The sequence below is a fragment of the Dictyostelium discoideum genome, assembly GCF_000004695.1.
Source record: "Dictyostelium discoideum AX4 chromosome 5 chromosome, whole genome shotgun sequence".
In the NCBI taxonomy this organism is placed as follows: Eukaryota; Evosea; class Eumycetozoa; order Dictyosteliales; family Dictyosteliaceae; genus Dictyostelium; species Dictyostelium discoideum.
This window is the reverse complement of record NC_007091.3, coordinates 4,416,920-4,434,906: the sequence shown is the minus strand read 5'-3', so window position 1 is coordinate 4,434,906 and position 17,987 is coordinate 4,416,920. Positions and strand designations below refer to the sequence as shown.

Here is a 17,987-nt window from a genome sequence, read left to right as displayed (position 1 = left end):
TTTAAAAAAAAAAAACCCCTTTTTTAAAAAAATGTAAATTAACCTCCCCCTTTATTTTTCCATTTTTATAAAAATAATTTCCAATTTAATAAAAAAAATTTTTTTTTTTTTTTTTTTTTTTTTAAAGTGGAAATAAAAAAAAATTAAAAATTATAGTGTAATTATTTGATTTTAGGAATTATTTTTTATCCTTTTTATTTTTATTTAAAATATTTAAAATATTTTTTTTAATTAGATATGTTTTTGGAAAGGAAGGGGTCAAAAATTTTTATTTATTAAATTAAACAAAAAATGTCATTTAATTGCATGTGGTGATTAAATTTTATTTTTTTTTTATTTTTTTTTTTTTTTTTTTTTTTTTTTTTTTTTTTTTTTTTGGTGTTTGGTATTTTGTTTACTGAAGCATAAAAAAATAAATAAATTAAAAAAAAAAAAAATAAAAAAAATTTAATGAAAAAACAAATTTGTTTGACATGGATATTTAATATTAAAAACAGCTTACCAATTTAAATAGTACTATTTTAAAAATATAATAATATTATAAAATTACAATTATAATTTAAATTTAAAATAAAAAAAAAAAAAAAAACAAATATCGAGTTTTGTTGTTTTTTTTTTTTTTTTTTTTTTTTTTTTTTGGGGATTATGAAATTAATTAAATAATTTAAAAATTGATTTTTTTTTTTTTATTTTTTTTTTAATCTTTAAAAATAAGACAGTTGCATTGGCTAAATCTTAAATAACAATTTGAGAAGGTTTTATATATTACAATAGAAAAAAAAATTAAAATTTCAATATCATATCCTTATAGTTTTTGAATGAATTTAGAATAAAAAATGAAATAAAATACATAATTATCTTTAAAAGTGGTCTTTTATTATTTATACCAAATACAGTGAAACATTTAATATTTTAAAAAAGAATATTAATAATCCATAATAAAAAATAAAAAAGGGGTTTCATACAATTCTTTGATAGAACCATAACAGATAATTTTTCAAAATAATAATGCATGTGGTAATTTTAAATTACCATGAATAAACAAAAATGGAATTGATAGAATTATATTTGACGATTCATTTTAATATAAAAAATAATAATTTAAAAAAAAAACAATTAAATAATGTATAAAATAAAATGAAATTACCTTTTTTAAATATTTTATTTAAATTTTTTTATTTGAATATTAAATTTTATATTTTAAATTTTTTTTTTTTTTTTTCTATTCAATAATTTTTTTATATAATATTAAATTTTTTTATTTTTTAAATTAATCAATTCAATAATTAATAATAATAAAAATAATAATAATAATAATAATAATAATAATAATAATAATAATAATAATAATAACAATATGGAATATTTAAATTTATCTACTATTACTGCATCTTTAATTGGTGCAGGAGCTGCTTATGCATTTTTAAAAAATAAAATTAATAGTAATAATAACAATTCATGTGGTTCAATTGAATTTCCAACAAATGTTTTAAATAGATGGAGTAAATTAAATAATGGATATAGTTGGGAAATGTTTTTAGAAGAAATTAAAGAAATACCAGATCCATCAAAATTTAAAAGTCAAATTGATAATTGTCTTTTATTGAAATTATCTGGAAATCATTATGAAGCATTAGTTCAATTTCTTAAAATTTTAACAACTATTGAAAAATTAAAATCAAATAAAAGTAATTATAAAAAGAATTGTGATTATTTTTTTTAAAAAAAAAATACATATATTTTATTTATATTAATTTATTTATATAAATATTTAATTATTAATTAATTTTTTTTTTTTTTTTTTTTTAGATTTATATTATATAACAATTAATGATTATATAAATGAAAATAAAGAAATATTAGTATTAATGAAAGAATCAATTCAATTAAAAGATTTAATGAATGCATTCTTTAGTGAAGATGCATGGGTTAATGAAAAAGAGTTGTCTGGTGATGATAAAAGTGTGACCTATTCCTATAAACATAATGGTAGACAATTAAAAGCAAGAAAATTTATAAAAGTAATCGATAAGCCAATTAAAAACTTGTTATTAAGAGTGGAAGAACTTCAACTTTTTAACACATGGAAGTGGTACCAACATATAACAAGATTGGATGATTATAAAGGAACCAAACTAGTTAGTATCATTTCGGTGTTAAGTAGATTCATTCTATTTAATCGTGCTGCCTATTGCTGGACATTAACTTACACTCTTCCAGATGGTAGTGTAATCGTTGCAGTGAATGGTGCAAATAATAGACAATCCGATTACGAACTTCCACCATTACCAAAACAATTCTCTCATCCTGATATATTCTTCCATGCTTGGAGATTCATCCCCTTGTCACCCACCAAAACCATCGTTGTCTCTGTAATGGAATCGGATCCAAAAATTTGGTTTCTTCCTTTTGAAGGTTTCATTGCTCAAGGTCGTACTTTTGGTTGTAGAGAATTGGTATTATTAGATCAACATTCAACATATATTAAAGGTACTGAATATGAAGATCTTTTAGAGAAAAATCCACTTTATAAACAAGTTGATAAAATTCTTTTTGAAAAATTTAATAAATAAATAAATAAATAAACTTTTTTTTTTTTTTTTTTTTTTTTTTATATATATAATTTCAATTTTATAATTTTTTTTTTATTGTTTATTCTTCTAATTCGCCAATATAAATTATACCTTCTTGTTTGCCATCTTGTGCATTTTCTAACATTTCAAATGGTTCGTCATTATTATGGAATTTTTCAAATAAATCTGTACAATCTTTACCTGCATGATCTGCGATATATTGATCATTAATACCTTCACCTGGGTGAAGTGAATGGAATTTACTACAATCATAAACCTATTAATTCCATTTACATTTAAAATTTTTTTTTTTTTTTTTTTAAACAAAATTAAAAATAAATAAATAAATAAATAAATAAATAAATAAATAAATAAATAAATAAATAAACAAATAAATAAATAAATAATTATTATTATTATAATATTAATAAAATTTTAAATAGTTAATATTTTTTTTTTTTTTTTTTTTTTTTTTTTTTTTTTTTTTTTTTTTTTTTTTTTTTTTTTTTTGTTGTTTAAAAAATTTTGAAAACCCCAATTCGTTTTTTTTTTTATTTTTATTTTTTTTTTTTTTTTGCTAAAAATAGATTCTTACTTTTCCGTGGATGATTAACCAACAATCATCACGAGTATTATGTTTAGCAACTTCTTCCTTTGTAACTGTTCTTGCCATTTGTATTTAAAATTCTAAATAAATTTTTATATAAAAAAAAATAAAATAAAAATAAAAAAAAAAAAAGGTATTGCGTGTAATTTTAAATAAGACGATATGTGAAAAAAAAAAAAAAAAAAAAAAAAAAAAAAAAAAAAAAAAATTTCTGACCCAAAAAAAAAAAAAAAAAAAAATTAAAAAAAAAAAAAAAAAAAAAAAAAAAAAAAAAAAAAACTCATGTACAGTCATATCTGTAAATATTTGTCCTTTTTGACATCCTACAAAAATGATATTACATGTATATATGTATCCAATAAGGTTATGTTTTAACATAACATAATGTGAAAGTAAAAAAAAAAATAAAAAAAATAAAAAAATAAAAATAAAAAAATAATATTTGTGATAAATTAAAACACCCACATTTAATTTTTTGAAAATGAAAAGATCTTTTTTTTTTTTTTTTTTTATTTTTTTTTTTTTTTTTTACTTTCACAAATAATTTAAACTGAACAAAATGTTTATTTATTTAATCAATCTTTGAATTATTATTATTTTTTTTTTTTTTTTTTTGGTAATGGAAACAACGATAAAAAGTTTTTTAAAAAATTAAAAATTAAAAAATTCAAAAAAAAAAAAAAAAAAAAGTTATATTTGGCCTCCGTTTTCAAATAAAATGAAAATAAAAAAAAAAAAAATAAAAATAAAAAAAAAAAGAAAAAAAAAAAAAAAAAAAAAATAAAGAAAAAAAAAAAAAAAAATCATATCATATGTATATCTCATTATTATTAGGTTATTTATAAAAGAGATAATCGCATTTTCTTTTTTTTTTTTTTTTTTTTCTTTTGTAGGTTTTCAAATAAATAAATAAAAAATAAATAAATAAATAAATAAATAATTGGACAAAAATAATAAAATAAGAGTAAAATAAAAAATCATTCTTTTATGGTTTATAAAAAAAATTAAAAATAATAATAATAATTATTAATTATTATTATTATAAAATATATATTATCAAAGAATTTCACAAATTTTATTCACTTAATTTTTTTTTTTATTCAATTTTTTATTTTATCCCCACATTTAAAATTTTTTTTTGGAAATAAATAAAATAACCTATAGAAATATAATATATCATAAAATAACATAAATAACATAAAATAAGTGAAATAAAAATTTTTTTTTATTTTTATTATTTTAATTATTATTTTATTTTTAATTATTATTTTAATTATTTTTTTTTTTTAATAAAATAAAAACAAAAACAAAATAAAAATAAAATGATGATATTTTTAGGATACCACTCATTATTGTAATCATTACCCATCAAAAATAATTTATAATAAATAAATTGACAACACACACATTGTTGTTTCTCTCCATCACATAAAACCCTCAATGTGTTTTTAAAAAAAAAGTTTTTTGATATTTTTATTTTTTTTTTATTTTTATTTTTATTTTTCTTTTTTTTTTTTTTTTTTTTTTTGTGTTAAAAAAAATCAATTTTTTAAAATTTTTTTTTTTTTTTTTTTTTTTAACAAAAATAATCAAACACCCCACACTCCTCAAAAAATAATAATAATAAAATTTAGTTCATTAAAAACTATACTTTGTTTTATTATCATTAATTATTGTATTATTATTTAAACAATTTTTTTTTAAAAAAAAAATTATAAAGAAAAAAAACATAAATTATTGTATTATTAAAAAAAAAAAAGAGAATAGAAAAAAAAAAAAAAAAAAAAAAATAGAATAAAACTTTTTTTTTTTTTTTTTTTCCACCAAACACCCTCTTTGTTTATCTTTTAATCGATTAAAGATCTACAAATAATTAAAAAAATAAAAAAATAAAAATAAAAAGTAAAACAATACAATTACCACCCCCATTGTGCGCAAAATTTTTAAAATAATTAAAATAAAAATAATATAATTATAAATACCCACACACACACACTCACAAACAACACTTATGCTTTAGATATATTATATGAATAAAATTAAATACTATAGAGATCCAAACCACTAACATTCTTACTCTTACTATTATAGATATAAAATAATAACATATAATATATTATATATATAAATATATATAAAAAAATAAAAAAACAAAAAAAATAAAATAAAATAAAATACATATAGATAATCAAATAAAATATAAAATATAAAAAAAAAAAAAAAAAGATGGAAGAAAAAAAAACAGGAGCAGCAGCAGGTAAATTATCAATTTTAAATAAATATTATTTTATTTTATATTTTTTATACTACATAGAAACCTATTTTTTTTTTTTTTTAAAAAAAGTTGAACAAATTACTAATAAAACTAAAATTTTATTATTATTATTTATTTATTTTTCAAATGACAGCTTTGGCATTATTAAATCAAAAATTCCCAGTTGCCGATGTTATTGCAGGTACAAAATGTGAAAGAGCAATAAAGTATGGTTTTAATTTTTTTTAATTTTTTTTTTTTTCAATTTTTTTTCAATTTTTATTATTAAATTTACTAATAATTATTTTTTATTATTAAAAAAAAAAGATGGGAATTAACAATTGGTGATGATTTAAAACCAAAATGGACACATAGTATTGTATGTGTTTCAATTGAGAAGACTCCATTTGCAAAGGGTAGTTGTAGAACAGCACATAAATTAAAGGATTGGAGTCAACCAGATCAAGGATTAGTTGGTAAATTTTCAACCAATAAAAAGACGACAAGAGATTCATACTTTACAGATGTATTGATGCAAACATTTTGTGCTAAATGGGCAGAGAAATTCAATGAAGCGAAACCACCAAAACCAATTACATTCTTACCATCATACGTTTACGAATTGATTGATCATCCACCACCTTATCCAGTTTGTGGTGGTGAACCATTCATTGAGGGAGATTACAAGAAACATAACAACAACAGTGGTTACGTTAGTAGTGATGCTAGAAATACACCACAATCATTCTCTCATTTCTCATACGAACTCTCCAATCATGAATTGTTGATCGTTGATATCCAAGGTGTCAACGATTTCTACACTGATCCTCAAATTCATACGAAATCAGGCGAGGGCTTTGGCGAGGGTAATTTGGGCGAGACGGGTTTCCACAAATTCCTTCAAACACACAAGTGTAATCCAGTTTGTGACTTTTTAAAGTTGAAACCAATCAATCAATCAAAGAAAGCCCTCCTAAGAGGTACATTACCCGTCGTACAATTAATGGATTTCCATGATGCAATCGGGTTGAATGGTAATGGTAGTGGTCCAAAGAATAACTACGATATGAATTACTTTAGAAATGGTGGTGGTGCTCAACAACCAATCTCATTAGATGATGAAGAGAAAATGCTTCAAGAACAATTGGAAAGAATTAGAGCTCAACAACAACAAAAAAGTAAACCTTCTCCACCATTGGTTAAACAACCATCTGGTAATAATTTACATAAACAGCAATCACCTTCTTCACCAACTTCAAAACCTGTACCTCAAATTGTAAAAACACCTTCACAATCAAATGTAGTAAATAAATCACCTGTATCACCACCAAAAGAAAATAGTAATGTAAAATTAGAACAAGATAATATAAATAATAATAATAGTAGCATCAGCAGTAACAATGATAATAGTAATAATAATAATAATAATAATGATAATATAAATAATAGTAGCAATAGTAGTAGTGTTAACAGTAATAGTAGTAGCGTATCTTCATCATCATCATCATCTTCATCATCTTCATCATCATCAACTACAAATGCAGCACCAATTTCAATTCAAGTTTCTAGAAATTCACCACCACCACAACAACCAATTCAACCATCATCAGCAGCAGCATCAGCATCGTCAACATCATCATCGAATGTTCCAACACCAGAATCGACATCAACATCATCAATGGAACAAACACCAGATCGTTCAGAATTTGAAAAATGGGATTTAACATCAATAAAGAATATCGATACAGTTAGAGGTTTACAATCAGAATGTATCACTGGTGATAGTTTAAGATTATATAGTGGTTCAAATGATGGCCAAATCGGTGTTTGGGATGCTGTTGAATTGAAACATGTTACCAACATTAAAGCACATGGTAAATCGATTAGAGCAGTCATTAAACGTCCAGGTTTCGATCAAAATATTTTGACAGCAGGTGCAGACTCTTTGGTTAAGGAATGGGATATCAACACTCAACAAACCATCAAAGAGATCAAAGAATCCAACGAAGTCAATACCATTTTCATTCAAGACAATCTATTGTACACTGGTTGCAACGATAAAACCGTTAAAGTTTGGGATATGAGATCATATGAATGCGTTAAAACTTTATCAGGTCATACTCGTGCCATTAAATCGGTTTGCGCAATGGGTAATCTCTTATTCTCTGGCTCAAATGATCAACAAATTTACGTTTGGAATTTAGCTACTGGTACTATTCTCACCAATTTCCAAGGTCATGAAGGTTGGGTCAAAACACTTTACGCTCATAACAATATGCTCTACAGTGGTTCTCATGATGAAACTATTAGAATTTGGGATCTTAAAACTACACGTTGCGTCAATACCATCAAATGTAAGGATCGTGTTGAAACTCTTCACGTCACTAATCAAGGTATCTTTGCAGGTAGCGGTGATTGGTTACAAGTTTTCAGTCATGATAAATACGAAAATTTAGCTTCTCTCAATACAAGATCTTCAATTCTTTGTCTTTGGAGAAATCAAAATCAATTATTTACTGGTTCATTAGCTAGTAATCTTAAAGTTTGGTCTTGGGATAAAATGTAAACAAAAAAAAAAAAAAAAAATTAGAATAGAATACAAAAATTTACATTTTTTAAAAAAAAAAAAAAAACAAATAAAAAAAAAGATAAAAAAAAAGAGATAAAAAAAAAAAATATAAAAAATAAAATAAAAAAAAAAGTGATAAAAAAAAAAGATAAAAAAAAACAGATAAATAAAAAAAAAAAAAACAAAAAAAAAAAAAATATATATATACAATATCCATTTCTTTTAAAAAAATGAAATACCAAAAAAGATTTAAATTATTTATTTAAATAAATAAAAAAAAAAAAAAAAACAATTATATTTATAAAAACAATTTATTTATTTATTTTTTATTTTTATATATTTAATTAATTTACTCTATTATTATTATTATTTTATTTTGTTAAATATTGACCAACAGTTGAAGAACCAGATTTAATATAAACATCATTACAAATGATTGAACTATTAATAACACATCTATCTTCAATGATTACATGATCCATAATGATTGAATTTTCAATACGAACACCATCACCAATTTTACAATGTTTACCAATGATTGAGAATTTAACACTACATTTAGCACCCAATGTTGTACTTGTACCAATTACACATTGTGGACCAACTTGAGTAATTGTAACATTTGCTGTTGGATCGATAAAAAAGTTCTTTTCTGATTTTGGTTCATTTGGTAGATATTGTAAATCACCTTTTGCAATCTTTTTTAAATAAATAAATAAATAAATAAATATGATATTTATTAATTAAAATAATAAATATAAATATATTAAATATAAAATTGTTTAAAACTTACATCTCTATTAATTTGTTGATAATTTTTAATTGTATTTACATTCATACAATAACCTTCTTTTTTTAATAAATGAGCAAAACATTTAATTGTTTTATTCTTTTGAGCATTTAATTCAGAGAATTGATCAAAAGGTGAGGTAGTTGATGACATAGTTTGAGAGAGTGTTTGATTTTGATTGAATGCACTTGCTGGTAATGCTCTCTTACGTTTAATATTTGGAATTTGACATGATAATAAATATGGAATTAAATGTTTTTTAATATCAAAGAATAATGGATACTTTTCTTTTTGATCTTCAATAATTAAATCTAATACCCATCTTGAAAAGATATAAAGTTGAGTATCTTGTAAATTTGTATAAATCGTTACATTTGGGAAACTAATAAATTAATTTAATTGGTTAGTTATTTGTTATATATTCATTATATATATAATATAGATATAATTAAATTATAAATATTACTATTTTAATAATGATTTATTAAAGTTTAAATCTTCTTCAACTTCAGTTGCAGGTTCCATCATTACTATTTTTTGAGATTTCTCTTCTAAAGCGATATAATCAGTAAAGAGTTTATCTTGTTTAGTTGATGTTTCAGTTGCACCTTTACCTTTTTGTTCAACTTTTGGAGTTGGTGGTTTTAATAAAACTGTAAGTGAACTTTCTTCTTTTCTATGTAAATCTGCCATTTGTCTAATGAATGTATCCTCTAAAACTAAATTTGCATTTAATACCATAAAATATTCCAACTTTATATTTACATATATAATTGAAAATTAAATTTTATTGTTGATTTATTAATAATAATAATATTGATTTATTGGATTTATTGATTGATAAATATACATATATATATTAATTAGTATTTGAAATATTATTACTATTATTTTATTATTTTTCCAAACTTTTTCTCAATTTTTTTTTTTTAATTATTATTTTTATTATTATTATTATTATTATTGTTGTTGTTGTTGTGGATGAAAATTATATATAAATAATTACTCTAATTTTATCTCTAATTCTATATAAAATTTCACAAGTTGCTAATTGATCCTTTAAAACAAAGAATTCAACTTCAATTTTCCCTTTATAAATTTCTGATACATATTGTTTAATCTTTTCTTGAGATGTTTCATTAACTACAATAATGACTGGTTCACTTTTAGCTATATATAAATATAAATATTTTTTTAAAAAAAAAATTAGTAAGAAATAATAATTATGATGATTATTATCAGATGATTGGTATTGATATCAATAACAAAACAATTATTATTGTTATTATTGTTATTATTAATGATGTGATTATTACTTTCAAAACCAGCTTTCTCTAAGAATTCTAATTGATATGAAATTAAAGGTCTATTTGCAATTGGTAATAATGAATGTGGGATTGTAGCATCAATTGGTTCTAATTTAGAATTTCCTGATGCTTTATCAGTTGCTAAAATTACTACTTGAAATTGAGTTTGTGTCATTTTTTTTATTTTATTTTATTTTATATTTCGAATATAATTGGATAAGTGGTAAAAATAAAAAAAAAAAAATCGACAAAGTTTGATAATGAAATGAGTCGTTTCCTACTTTCAAGTTATTTCAATAAAAAAAAAAAATTTGAAAAAAAAAAAATAAAAAAAAAATAAAAATAAAAAAATAAAAATAAAAAAATAAAAATAAAAAAAAAAAAAAAAATGGATTTTCTTGATTGTTTAGATAATTGTTATTTAAATTCTTTTTTTTTTTTTTTTTTTTTTTCCTTTTATTATTTTATTGAAATTTATTTAAATAATTGGAAGATACTGGACCAGTTTGGGGGTGTTTTTTTTTTTTTTTTTTTTTTTTTTTTTTTCTTAACTTTATCTTCTTCTCTGAATTCTCCTAGATTTGGCTTTTTATTAGGTATGAAAAAATTGCCACTAATGCCATAATAAACTCTATCTGCTAAAACTATTTCATCTGGCTTAAAATTTGCTAAAATTTTGAGGTGGGCTTTCAACTGGTTTATTTTTCTTCAAAAAAGCTAATGACTTATCAAACTTGCCTGTAATATTGATTTTTACTAATTTTTCATCAACAGGCGATGCTCATAGTAGAGGTAGCCAGAAGATGGACAAATAACGAAAAGCTATATCCTAAGAAAATTAGACAAGTCCTAAACTTTTATGAGAAAAAATAAATTAATTCAAAGCCAACACCAAAATTTTATATTTAAATTTTTTTTTGATTCCATTAAATTATTTGATAATATAATAAAAGATTTTGAAACGCCACATGTTTAATTGCACCAAGAGTGACTTTCATTGAAATTTGGAATATCAATAGTTAACATATTAATTATTTACATTTTTATAAAAAAAAAAAAAAAAAAAATTAAAATTAAAGTTAAAGAATTAATAAATTATTTTAATATTTACCCCTCTAATAAATTTGAAATTTTAATAATTAATATATGAAATTAAATAATTATCTTTCTATTTTAAAAAAACTTGTTTTAATTCCATATTTTTTTTTTTTTTTTTAGTTTCTATTATTGACTATACAATTCTTGATTTTTTTAGGTTTTTTTTTTAACATATCTTTTGGCCCATACTTCCTCAACATCTTATAAATTTATTAATTAAATACTTTAAAAAAATAATTATAGAATTTTTTTTTATTTTTAAATACAAACCTTGTTTTTTTTATAATTTTCTTTGTTAGAAAGATTTTAATTTTGGGTTTTAAAAAAAAAAAAAAAAAAAAATTAAAAACCCTAGATTTAAAATGGAATGAGAAAATAAATAAAAAATAAAAAATGAAAATAAAAAATGAAAAATAAAAATAAAATCCCCACAAATAGAATGAATTAAAAAATTTTCATTCCCACATGTTCTCTTTTTACAATTATTTTTAATTACTTTTCTTTCTTTTTTTTTTTTATATAAATAACCACAGTCTGTGTTTTTTTATAAAAATAGTCAAAATGAGTAGTTATAGTAATAGTAATAGTATTAGTAGTAACATTAATAATAATAATAATAATAATAATAATAATAATAATAATAATAATAATAATAATAATAATAATATAAAAAGTCCAAGTACATGTAATAGTAGTAGTAGAAATAGTAATAGTAGTAATATAAGTATAAGGAGAAGAAAAAAAATTAGATATGAATTAGCAGCTCCATTTTATAAGTATGCTAGCTTAATAAGGTATGGTTCTAATAATAATGATGAATATAATGACTATGGAAAAAGACATACAATACACCATATTTATCAAAGTCAACACCATCAACACCATCAACATCATCCACACCACCCACACCATCAACATCATCAACATCTTGAACATCATCAACATCAACAAAATCAACATCATAATGATGGTATTGAAAATGATGAAATAGATTTAGAAATACCCATAAACTATGATATTGAATCAAATATTAGTAATAATAGTAGAAGTGATAGAAGTGGTAGTAGTGGTAATAGTGTCAATAATAATAATAATAATACAAGTAGTACTTTAATATCTCCAAAGTCATTTAAAGATGATGAATATTATAATTATGATGACGATGATTATGAGAATAGTGAAAAAGATTTAAAATCAAAACAATCATCAATTGATGAAAAAAGTGAAATAAATAAATTAAAATTTAAAGATAAATTAATAAATGAAATTATAAGAATATCAGGATACAATGAATTATTCGATAGTAAATTATACAAAGCATCAGTTACAGAAATGATTGGTAGTGCTTTATTTTTATTTATGTCAATTGGTATTTTCATTTCGTCTGTAAATTATTTTGATTATTCATATATATCAAATCTTAATGATTTTAATGGTGAAACATTGGTAAATTCTGTACCAAATTATAGAGTGCCTGCAACTTCTGCTGTTTTACATGTACCATTATTATACTTATTAATTTTAACTTGTGCCCCTGTTAGTGGTGGTCATTTAAATCCGTCAATTACAATTGCAACTTTCTTTTCAGGTTATACATCCTGTATGTATTTAATTTAATTTAATTTAATTTTATTATAATTTATTATAATTATAATTTTATATTAATAGAGTGGGGTGTAATAAAAAAAAAGTTATAAGATGTTTATTTTATATTATTTTTCAAATTACAGGTGGTATAATTGGATCAGCGATTATTAGAGGTATAATTCCATTCGAAGTTATGAAAAGGACAAATTTAGGTATGTGTACATATGGTGGTGATATAAGTAGTGGTGGAGCACTTGGTATGGAATTCATGTTTTCAATGTTAAATTTGTATATTGCTTTTGGAACTGCCCTGGATAGAAGACAAACTCCAATAATTGGTGGAGCAGTTGGTGCATTTTTCATATCAATTACATTAGGTTTCTCAATTATTGCATCATCTGGTATTTCACCAAATTATATATTTGGATTTAATATGGCTAGATGTTTATGTCCGGCAATTGTAACTGGAATATTTAATAAAATTTGGCCATATATGGTTGGTCCGATTATTGCTTGTATAACAATTGGAACTTATATTCATTTCGTTCCACCTTTTCAAGCTTTTGAATGTTCAAATTATAATTTAGAAAGAGTTTCAATTAAAAGAAAAATTAGAAATAAATAAATAAATAAAAAATTAAAATTAAAATAAAAAAAACAATTAACCACTCAACATAAATTACATTTTTCGAACATTAAATATTATTTACCACTCTGTTCAATGATTTGTGTTATTTTTAATTTTTTTTTTTATTTTTTATTTTTACTATTTTTTTTAAGTGTTTCAGAAAATTTAGTGTGAAAAACAATAATGATAATGATAATAATCTTTTAAAAAATACAAAGCCACCAGATTTTTTTTTTTTTTTTTTTTCATTTTTCTTATTTTTTAAATAGGCACCCCGTGTAGCACGGGTATAATTTTTTTTTTTTTTTTTTTTAATTTGATTTGATTTGATTTTTTTATTCACTTTTGAAATGCTTTAAAGCAACAAACAAAATATTTTTCTTTTTTTTTATTATTTTTTTTTTATTATTTTTTTTTTCAAATTATGATCATTAAAGTTAAACAAATAGCAAAAAAAAAAAAAAAAATAAAAAAAAAAATAAGCATCTATTTGATTTGACGAGTCTTTTAAAAAATTAAAGGTTTTTTGAAAAATAAAGAAAAACTTGGAAATAAAAAAGTGTTATTATAAAATAAAAAAACTAAAATCCAGATATTTTTTTTTTTTTGAGGGATTTATTTTTTTTTTTTTTTTTTTTTTTTTTTGGAAAAATATAAACTAAATTTACAAAACCTCAATTTAAGGTGGAATGTGATTAGTTGTATCACAATCATTAAATAAATAAATTGGTTTTTATTTTTTTATTTTTTTTTTAATTTTTTTTTCTTAAAAATTGTTTCATTGTTGATTTAGATTCAGATCATTTTTTTTTTTTATTAAATAATAATAAATTAATATTTTACTTTAAAAGATAATAATCAAAAAAAAAAAAAATAAATAAATAAATAAATAAATAAATAAATAAATAAATAATGTTTTTAGTTTATAATTTTGGTAATCTTTCACTAAATTAATTCTAAATTTTTAAAAGAGGCAAGAAATGAGGAATGTTGGATTTAAAAAGATTAAAAAACATATTTATATTTTTTTTTTTTTTTTTTATTTGCCATTTTTCAAATTTAAAAGTATGAAAATAATAACAATAATGACAATAATCTTTTCAAAAACGAAAGCCATTAGATTTTTTTTTTTTTTTAATTTGATTAGATTTCGTTTTATTAATTCACTTAAACAATAAATTTAATGATAAAATTATTTTAAAAAAAAAATAGTTTCATATTATAATATATATACATATTAGGAATTTATTTATTTATTTGAATAGTGAATTTATTTTTTTTTATTTTTTTATTTTTTAATTTTTTTATTTTTTTATTTTTTTTTTGAAATTTTTCTAATTCTGAATGGGGGTGTGTGAGCATAAAAAAAAAAAAAATAAAATAATTTTAGTTTGCACTTAATTTTATTTTATTTTTCTTTATATTTATTTTAATTTAACCAGTAATATACAAAAACTTTTTATATTTGTTGTATTATATAAACTAAAAAAAAAAAAAAAAGAAAATGAATGAAGCAAAATATAGAAGTTGTGTTGGAGCATTAATCTTTAACCAAAACAATCAAGTTTTAATTTGTAAAAGATCATCTAAAAAGAAAACTGCTGTTGGAAAAGTAATTATATCTTCATTTATAAATATTTATTTATTCATTTTTATTATTATTATTATTTCTAATTTGTTTTTTTTTTTTTTTTATTTTATTTTTATTTTATTTTAGTGGCAATTTCCACAAGGTGGAGTAGAAGTTGAAAAGAATGAAGATTATTATGTAGCAGTACAAAGAGAGATTAAAGAGGAAGTTGGATTAGAGCCATCAATTGATACATTAAAATACGTTTCAAAGCTTCAAAATCCATTATCTTACATTTATGAAGATTCACCAAAATCTAGAAGTGGTGGTCATATTGGACAAATGATACATTGGTATCTATTTTACTTACCAAATGATTTAATTAAAACTGTCAATTTAAATGTTGAAGAGGAACCGGAATTTGAAGAATGTAAATGGTTTGGTTTTGAAGAATTTATAAATAATAATGAAATGATTGTACCATTTAAAAAAGATATGCTTCATTCTCTATTTTTAGAATCACAACCAATTATAAATCATTATTTGGAATCTGTAATTGATTCATCTCCACCAAAACAATTATCACAATAAAATAAATAAAAAATAAAAAAAAAAAAATTAAAAATAGATTAATTAAAAATAAATTAATTAAAAATAAATTAATTAAAAACATAATTAAATTAATTAATTTTTAAAAAAAAAAAAAAAAAAAAATGAAAAAAAAAAAAAAAATGAAAAAAAAAAAAAATGAAAAAAAAAATTGATTGGATAAATTAATTAAAAAAAAAATTAAAAATAAAAATTGTTATTGGTGTGAAAATATGAAAAAAAAAAAAAAAAATAATAAAAAACGAACTTTTACATGACGACAAAAAAAAAAAAAAAAAAATGGAAACTTTGGTCCACTTTATTGTTTTGGGGTCACATCTGCAATGAAAAATATTTTATTTACAAAAAAAATGAAAAATAAAAATTATGTGATGATTTTGGAATGATTTTTAGATATTTTTTGAAAAAAAAAAAAAAAGAATTTTGAGGAAAAGTGGCACATTGAGTATGCAATGTCCTACACAATTTGTATTTGTATCCATACAACACTCATACGATTTTAAAAATCGATTGTTTTTTAATTTTTTTTATTTTTATTTTTTTATTTTTTTTATTTTTTTTTTTTTTTCCAAATTTTTTTTTTTTTTTACTTTATTTTTATTCTTATCACAACAACAACAACAACTTTTTCATAAATTATTTTTTTTTTTTTTTTTTTTTTTCAATATAATTAATCAATTAAATTTAAAACCAAAAAAAAAAAAAAAAAAAAAGGTCCCTATAGAATTTTTTATTTATTTTTTTTATTATATCTTTTTTTTTTTTTTTTAAATTAATTTTTTTTTTTTTTTTTTTTTTCATATTTTCAATTTTTATATTTTTTTAGAAAATAATAAATACAGATGTTATACAAAAAAGTAAATTATAATAAAGATAAACAGACAAGTGATTGGCACCCATCATTCTTTTTTTTTTTTTTTTTTTTTTTTTTTTTTTTTTTTTGGATTTTTTTTTTTTTTTTTTTTTTTTCGGAATTAAAATTTAATTTTGCCAAAAGTTTTAACAAGATGCTTCAACCTACATTGTTTTAAAAAAAAAAAAAAAAAACTCACTTCCAAAATCACATCACTTTATTTTAATTTGCATATTTTAAAAAAAAAAATAAAAATAAAAATAAAAATAAAAATAAAAATAAAAATAAAAATACTTTTAAAAAAAAGATGTATGAAAAGATCTTTGAAACTATTTTTTAATTTTTTTTATTGTTTTTATTGTTTTTATATATTTTTATTACTTTTTTTTTTTTTTTTTTTTTTTTTTTTTTTTTTTTTTTTTTTGCGCTAAAACTATTTACACAACCTCAACTGAGGTGAAATGTGATTAGTGGTATCACAATTAATTGATTTTTTTTAATTTTTTTTTTTTTTTTTTTTTTAATTTTTTTTTTTTTATGTAGATTTTTTTTTTTTTTTTTTAACAATATTTCGTTGTTGATTCAGATTCTGATCAGCTTTTTTTAAAAATAAAATAAAAATAAAAAAAAAATAAAAAAAACCAATAGCCGAAATGTAATTTTTTTATTTTTATATTTAATTTTCTTATTTTTATTTTTTTTTTTTCCTTTTTTTTTTTCCTTTTTTTTTTTTTTATTCTCCAAATTTCATTTTTTTATACAATACAAAAATAAAAAATAAAAAATAAAATAAAAATTAAAAAATAAAAATAAAAAAATTTTAAATAATTGATTTTAAAATACAATATTCGATTTAAATTTATTTTACAATTTAAATATCTGATAATTAATTAATAAATTAATTAATTATTTAATAATCCAATTTTTTGTATGTTGAAAGAAAAAAAAAAAAAAAAAAAAAAGATAAAATATTTTTTTTTATTTATTTATCATTATTTTAAACCCACCAACAAACACACTACAAGTACAACCACCAATTTGGATTAACCTAATTTTCGTCATCATCATATTTTTAAAATTAATTAATTCATTAAAAAAAAAAAAAAAAAAAAAAATAAAAAAAAAAAAAGAAAAAAAATAAAATAATTTTTAGATAAAATAAAATTAATTAGTTCATTAAAAAAAAAAAAAAAAAAAAAAAAAAAAAAAAAAAAAAAAAAAAAATTTAGGGAAAAAAAAAAAAAACAAAATGTTAAAAAAAAAAAAAAAAAGGGGGGAAAAAAAAAAAAAAAAAAAAAAAGGTTTTTTTAAAAAAAGGGGAGGTTTTTTTTTAAATTTTTTTTTTTAAAAAGTTTTTTTTAACAAAAAAAGGGAAAAAAAATTGACCCCCCGTTTTTTGGGCCGGGGGCCAAAAAAAAAAAATTTTTTAAAAAAAAAATTTTTTTTTTAAAGGAGGGATAAAAAGAAAATCCCCCCCCCCCCCCCATTTTTTGGCAAAAAGGGGAAGCCCGGGTTTTCCCAAATAAAAAAAAGTGTGGTGAG

The 17,987-nt window shown here is 19.8% G+C and overlaps 6 protein-coding genes across 6 annotated transcripts; 4 read left to right on the top strand and 2 right to left on the bottom strand.

Moving 5' to 3' along the window:
- Positions 1-1,357: 1,357 nt before the first annotated feature.
- Positions 1,358-2,573, top strand: DDB_G0290695 (hypothetical protein; the record flags this gene model as incomplete). Its single annotated transcript, XM_630510.1, has 2 exons — positions 1,358-1,688; positions 1,810-2,573. 2 exons carry the CDS (start codon positions 1,358-1,360, stop codon positions 2,571-2,573), a joined length of 1,095 nt encoding a protein of 364 aa, XP_635602.1.
- A 79-nt stretch (positions 2,574-2,652) lies between these two features.
- Positions 2,653-3,558, bottom strand: DDB_G0290697 (hypothetical protein; the record flags this gene model as incomplete). Its single annotated transcript, XM_630509.1, has 3 exons — positions 2,653-2,850; positions 3,169-3,225; positions 3,508-3,558. The coding sequence occupies 3 exons, from the start codon at positions 3,556-3,558 to the stop codon at positions 2,653-2,655; spliced, it is 306 nt and encodes a 101-aa protein (XP_635601.1).
- Positions 3,559-5,406: 1,848 nt separating this feature from the next.
- mhkC (myosin heavy chain kinase) lies at positions 5,407-8,000 on the top strand (the record flags this gene model as incomplete). The annotated part of the gene is made up of 3 exons (XM_630508.1): positions 5,407-5,437; positions 5,589-5,661; positions 5,762-8,000. 3 exons carry the CDS (start codon positions 5,407-5,409, stop codon positions 7,998-8,000), a joined length of 2,343 nt encoding a protein of 780 aa, XP_635600.1.
- A 374-nt stretch (positions 8,001-8,374) lies between these two features.
- eIF2b3 (eukaryotic translation initiation factor 2B, subunit 3 gamma) lies at positions 8,375-10,275 on the bottom strand (the record flags this gene model as incomplete). Its single annotated transcript, XM_630507.1, has 5 exons — positions 8,375-8,701; positions 8,797-9,175; positions 9,260-9,546; positions 9,800-9,963; positions 10,110-10,275. The coding sequence occupies 5 exons, from the start codon at positions 10,273-10,275 to the stop codon at positions 8,375-8,377; spliced, it is 1,323 nt and encodes a 440-aa protein (XP_635599.1).
- A 1,484-nt stretch (positions 10,276-11,759) lies between these two features.
- On the top strand, positions 11,760-13,410 carry DDB_G0290691 (hypothetical protein; the record flags this gene model as incomplete). Its single annotated transcript, XM_630506.1, has 2 exons — positions 11,760-12,798; positions 12,869-13,410. The coding sequence occupies 2 exons, from the start codon at positions 11,760-11,762 to the stop codon at positions 13,408-13,410; spliced, it is 1,581 nt and encodes a 526-aa protein (XP_635598.1).
- Positions 13,411-14,917: 1,507 nt separating this feature from the next.
- On the top strand, positions 14,918-15,574 carry DDB_G0290689 (NUDIX hydrolase family protein; the record flags this gene model as incomplete). Its single annotated transcript, XM_630505.1, has 2 exons — positions 14,918-15,025; positions 15,131-15,574. The coding sequence occupies 2 exons, from the start codon at positions 14,918-14,920 to the stop codon at positions 15,572-15,574; spliced, it is 552 nt and encodes a 183-aa protein (XP_635597.1).
- Between the last annotated feature and the right edge of the window lie 2,413 nt (positions 15,575-17,987).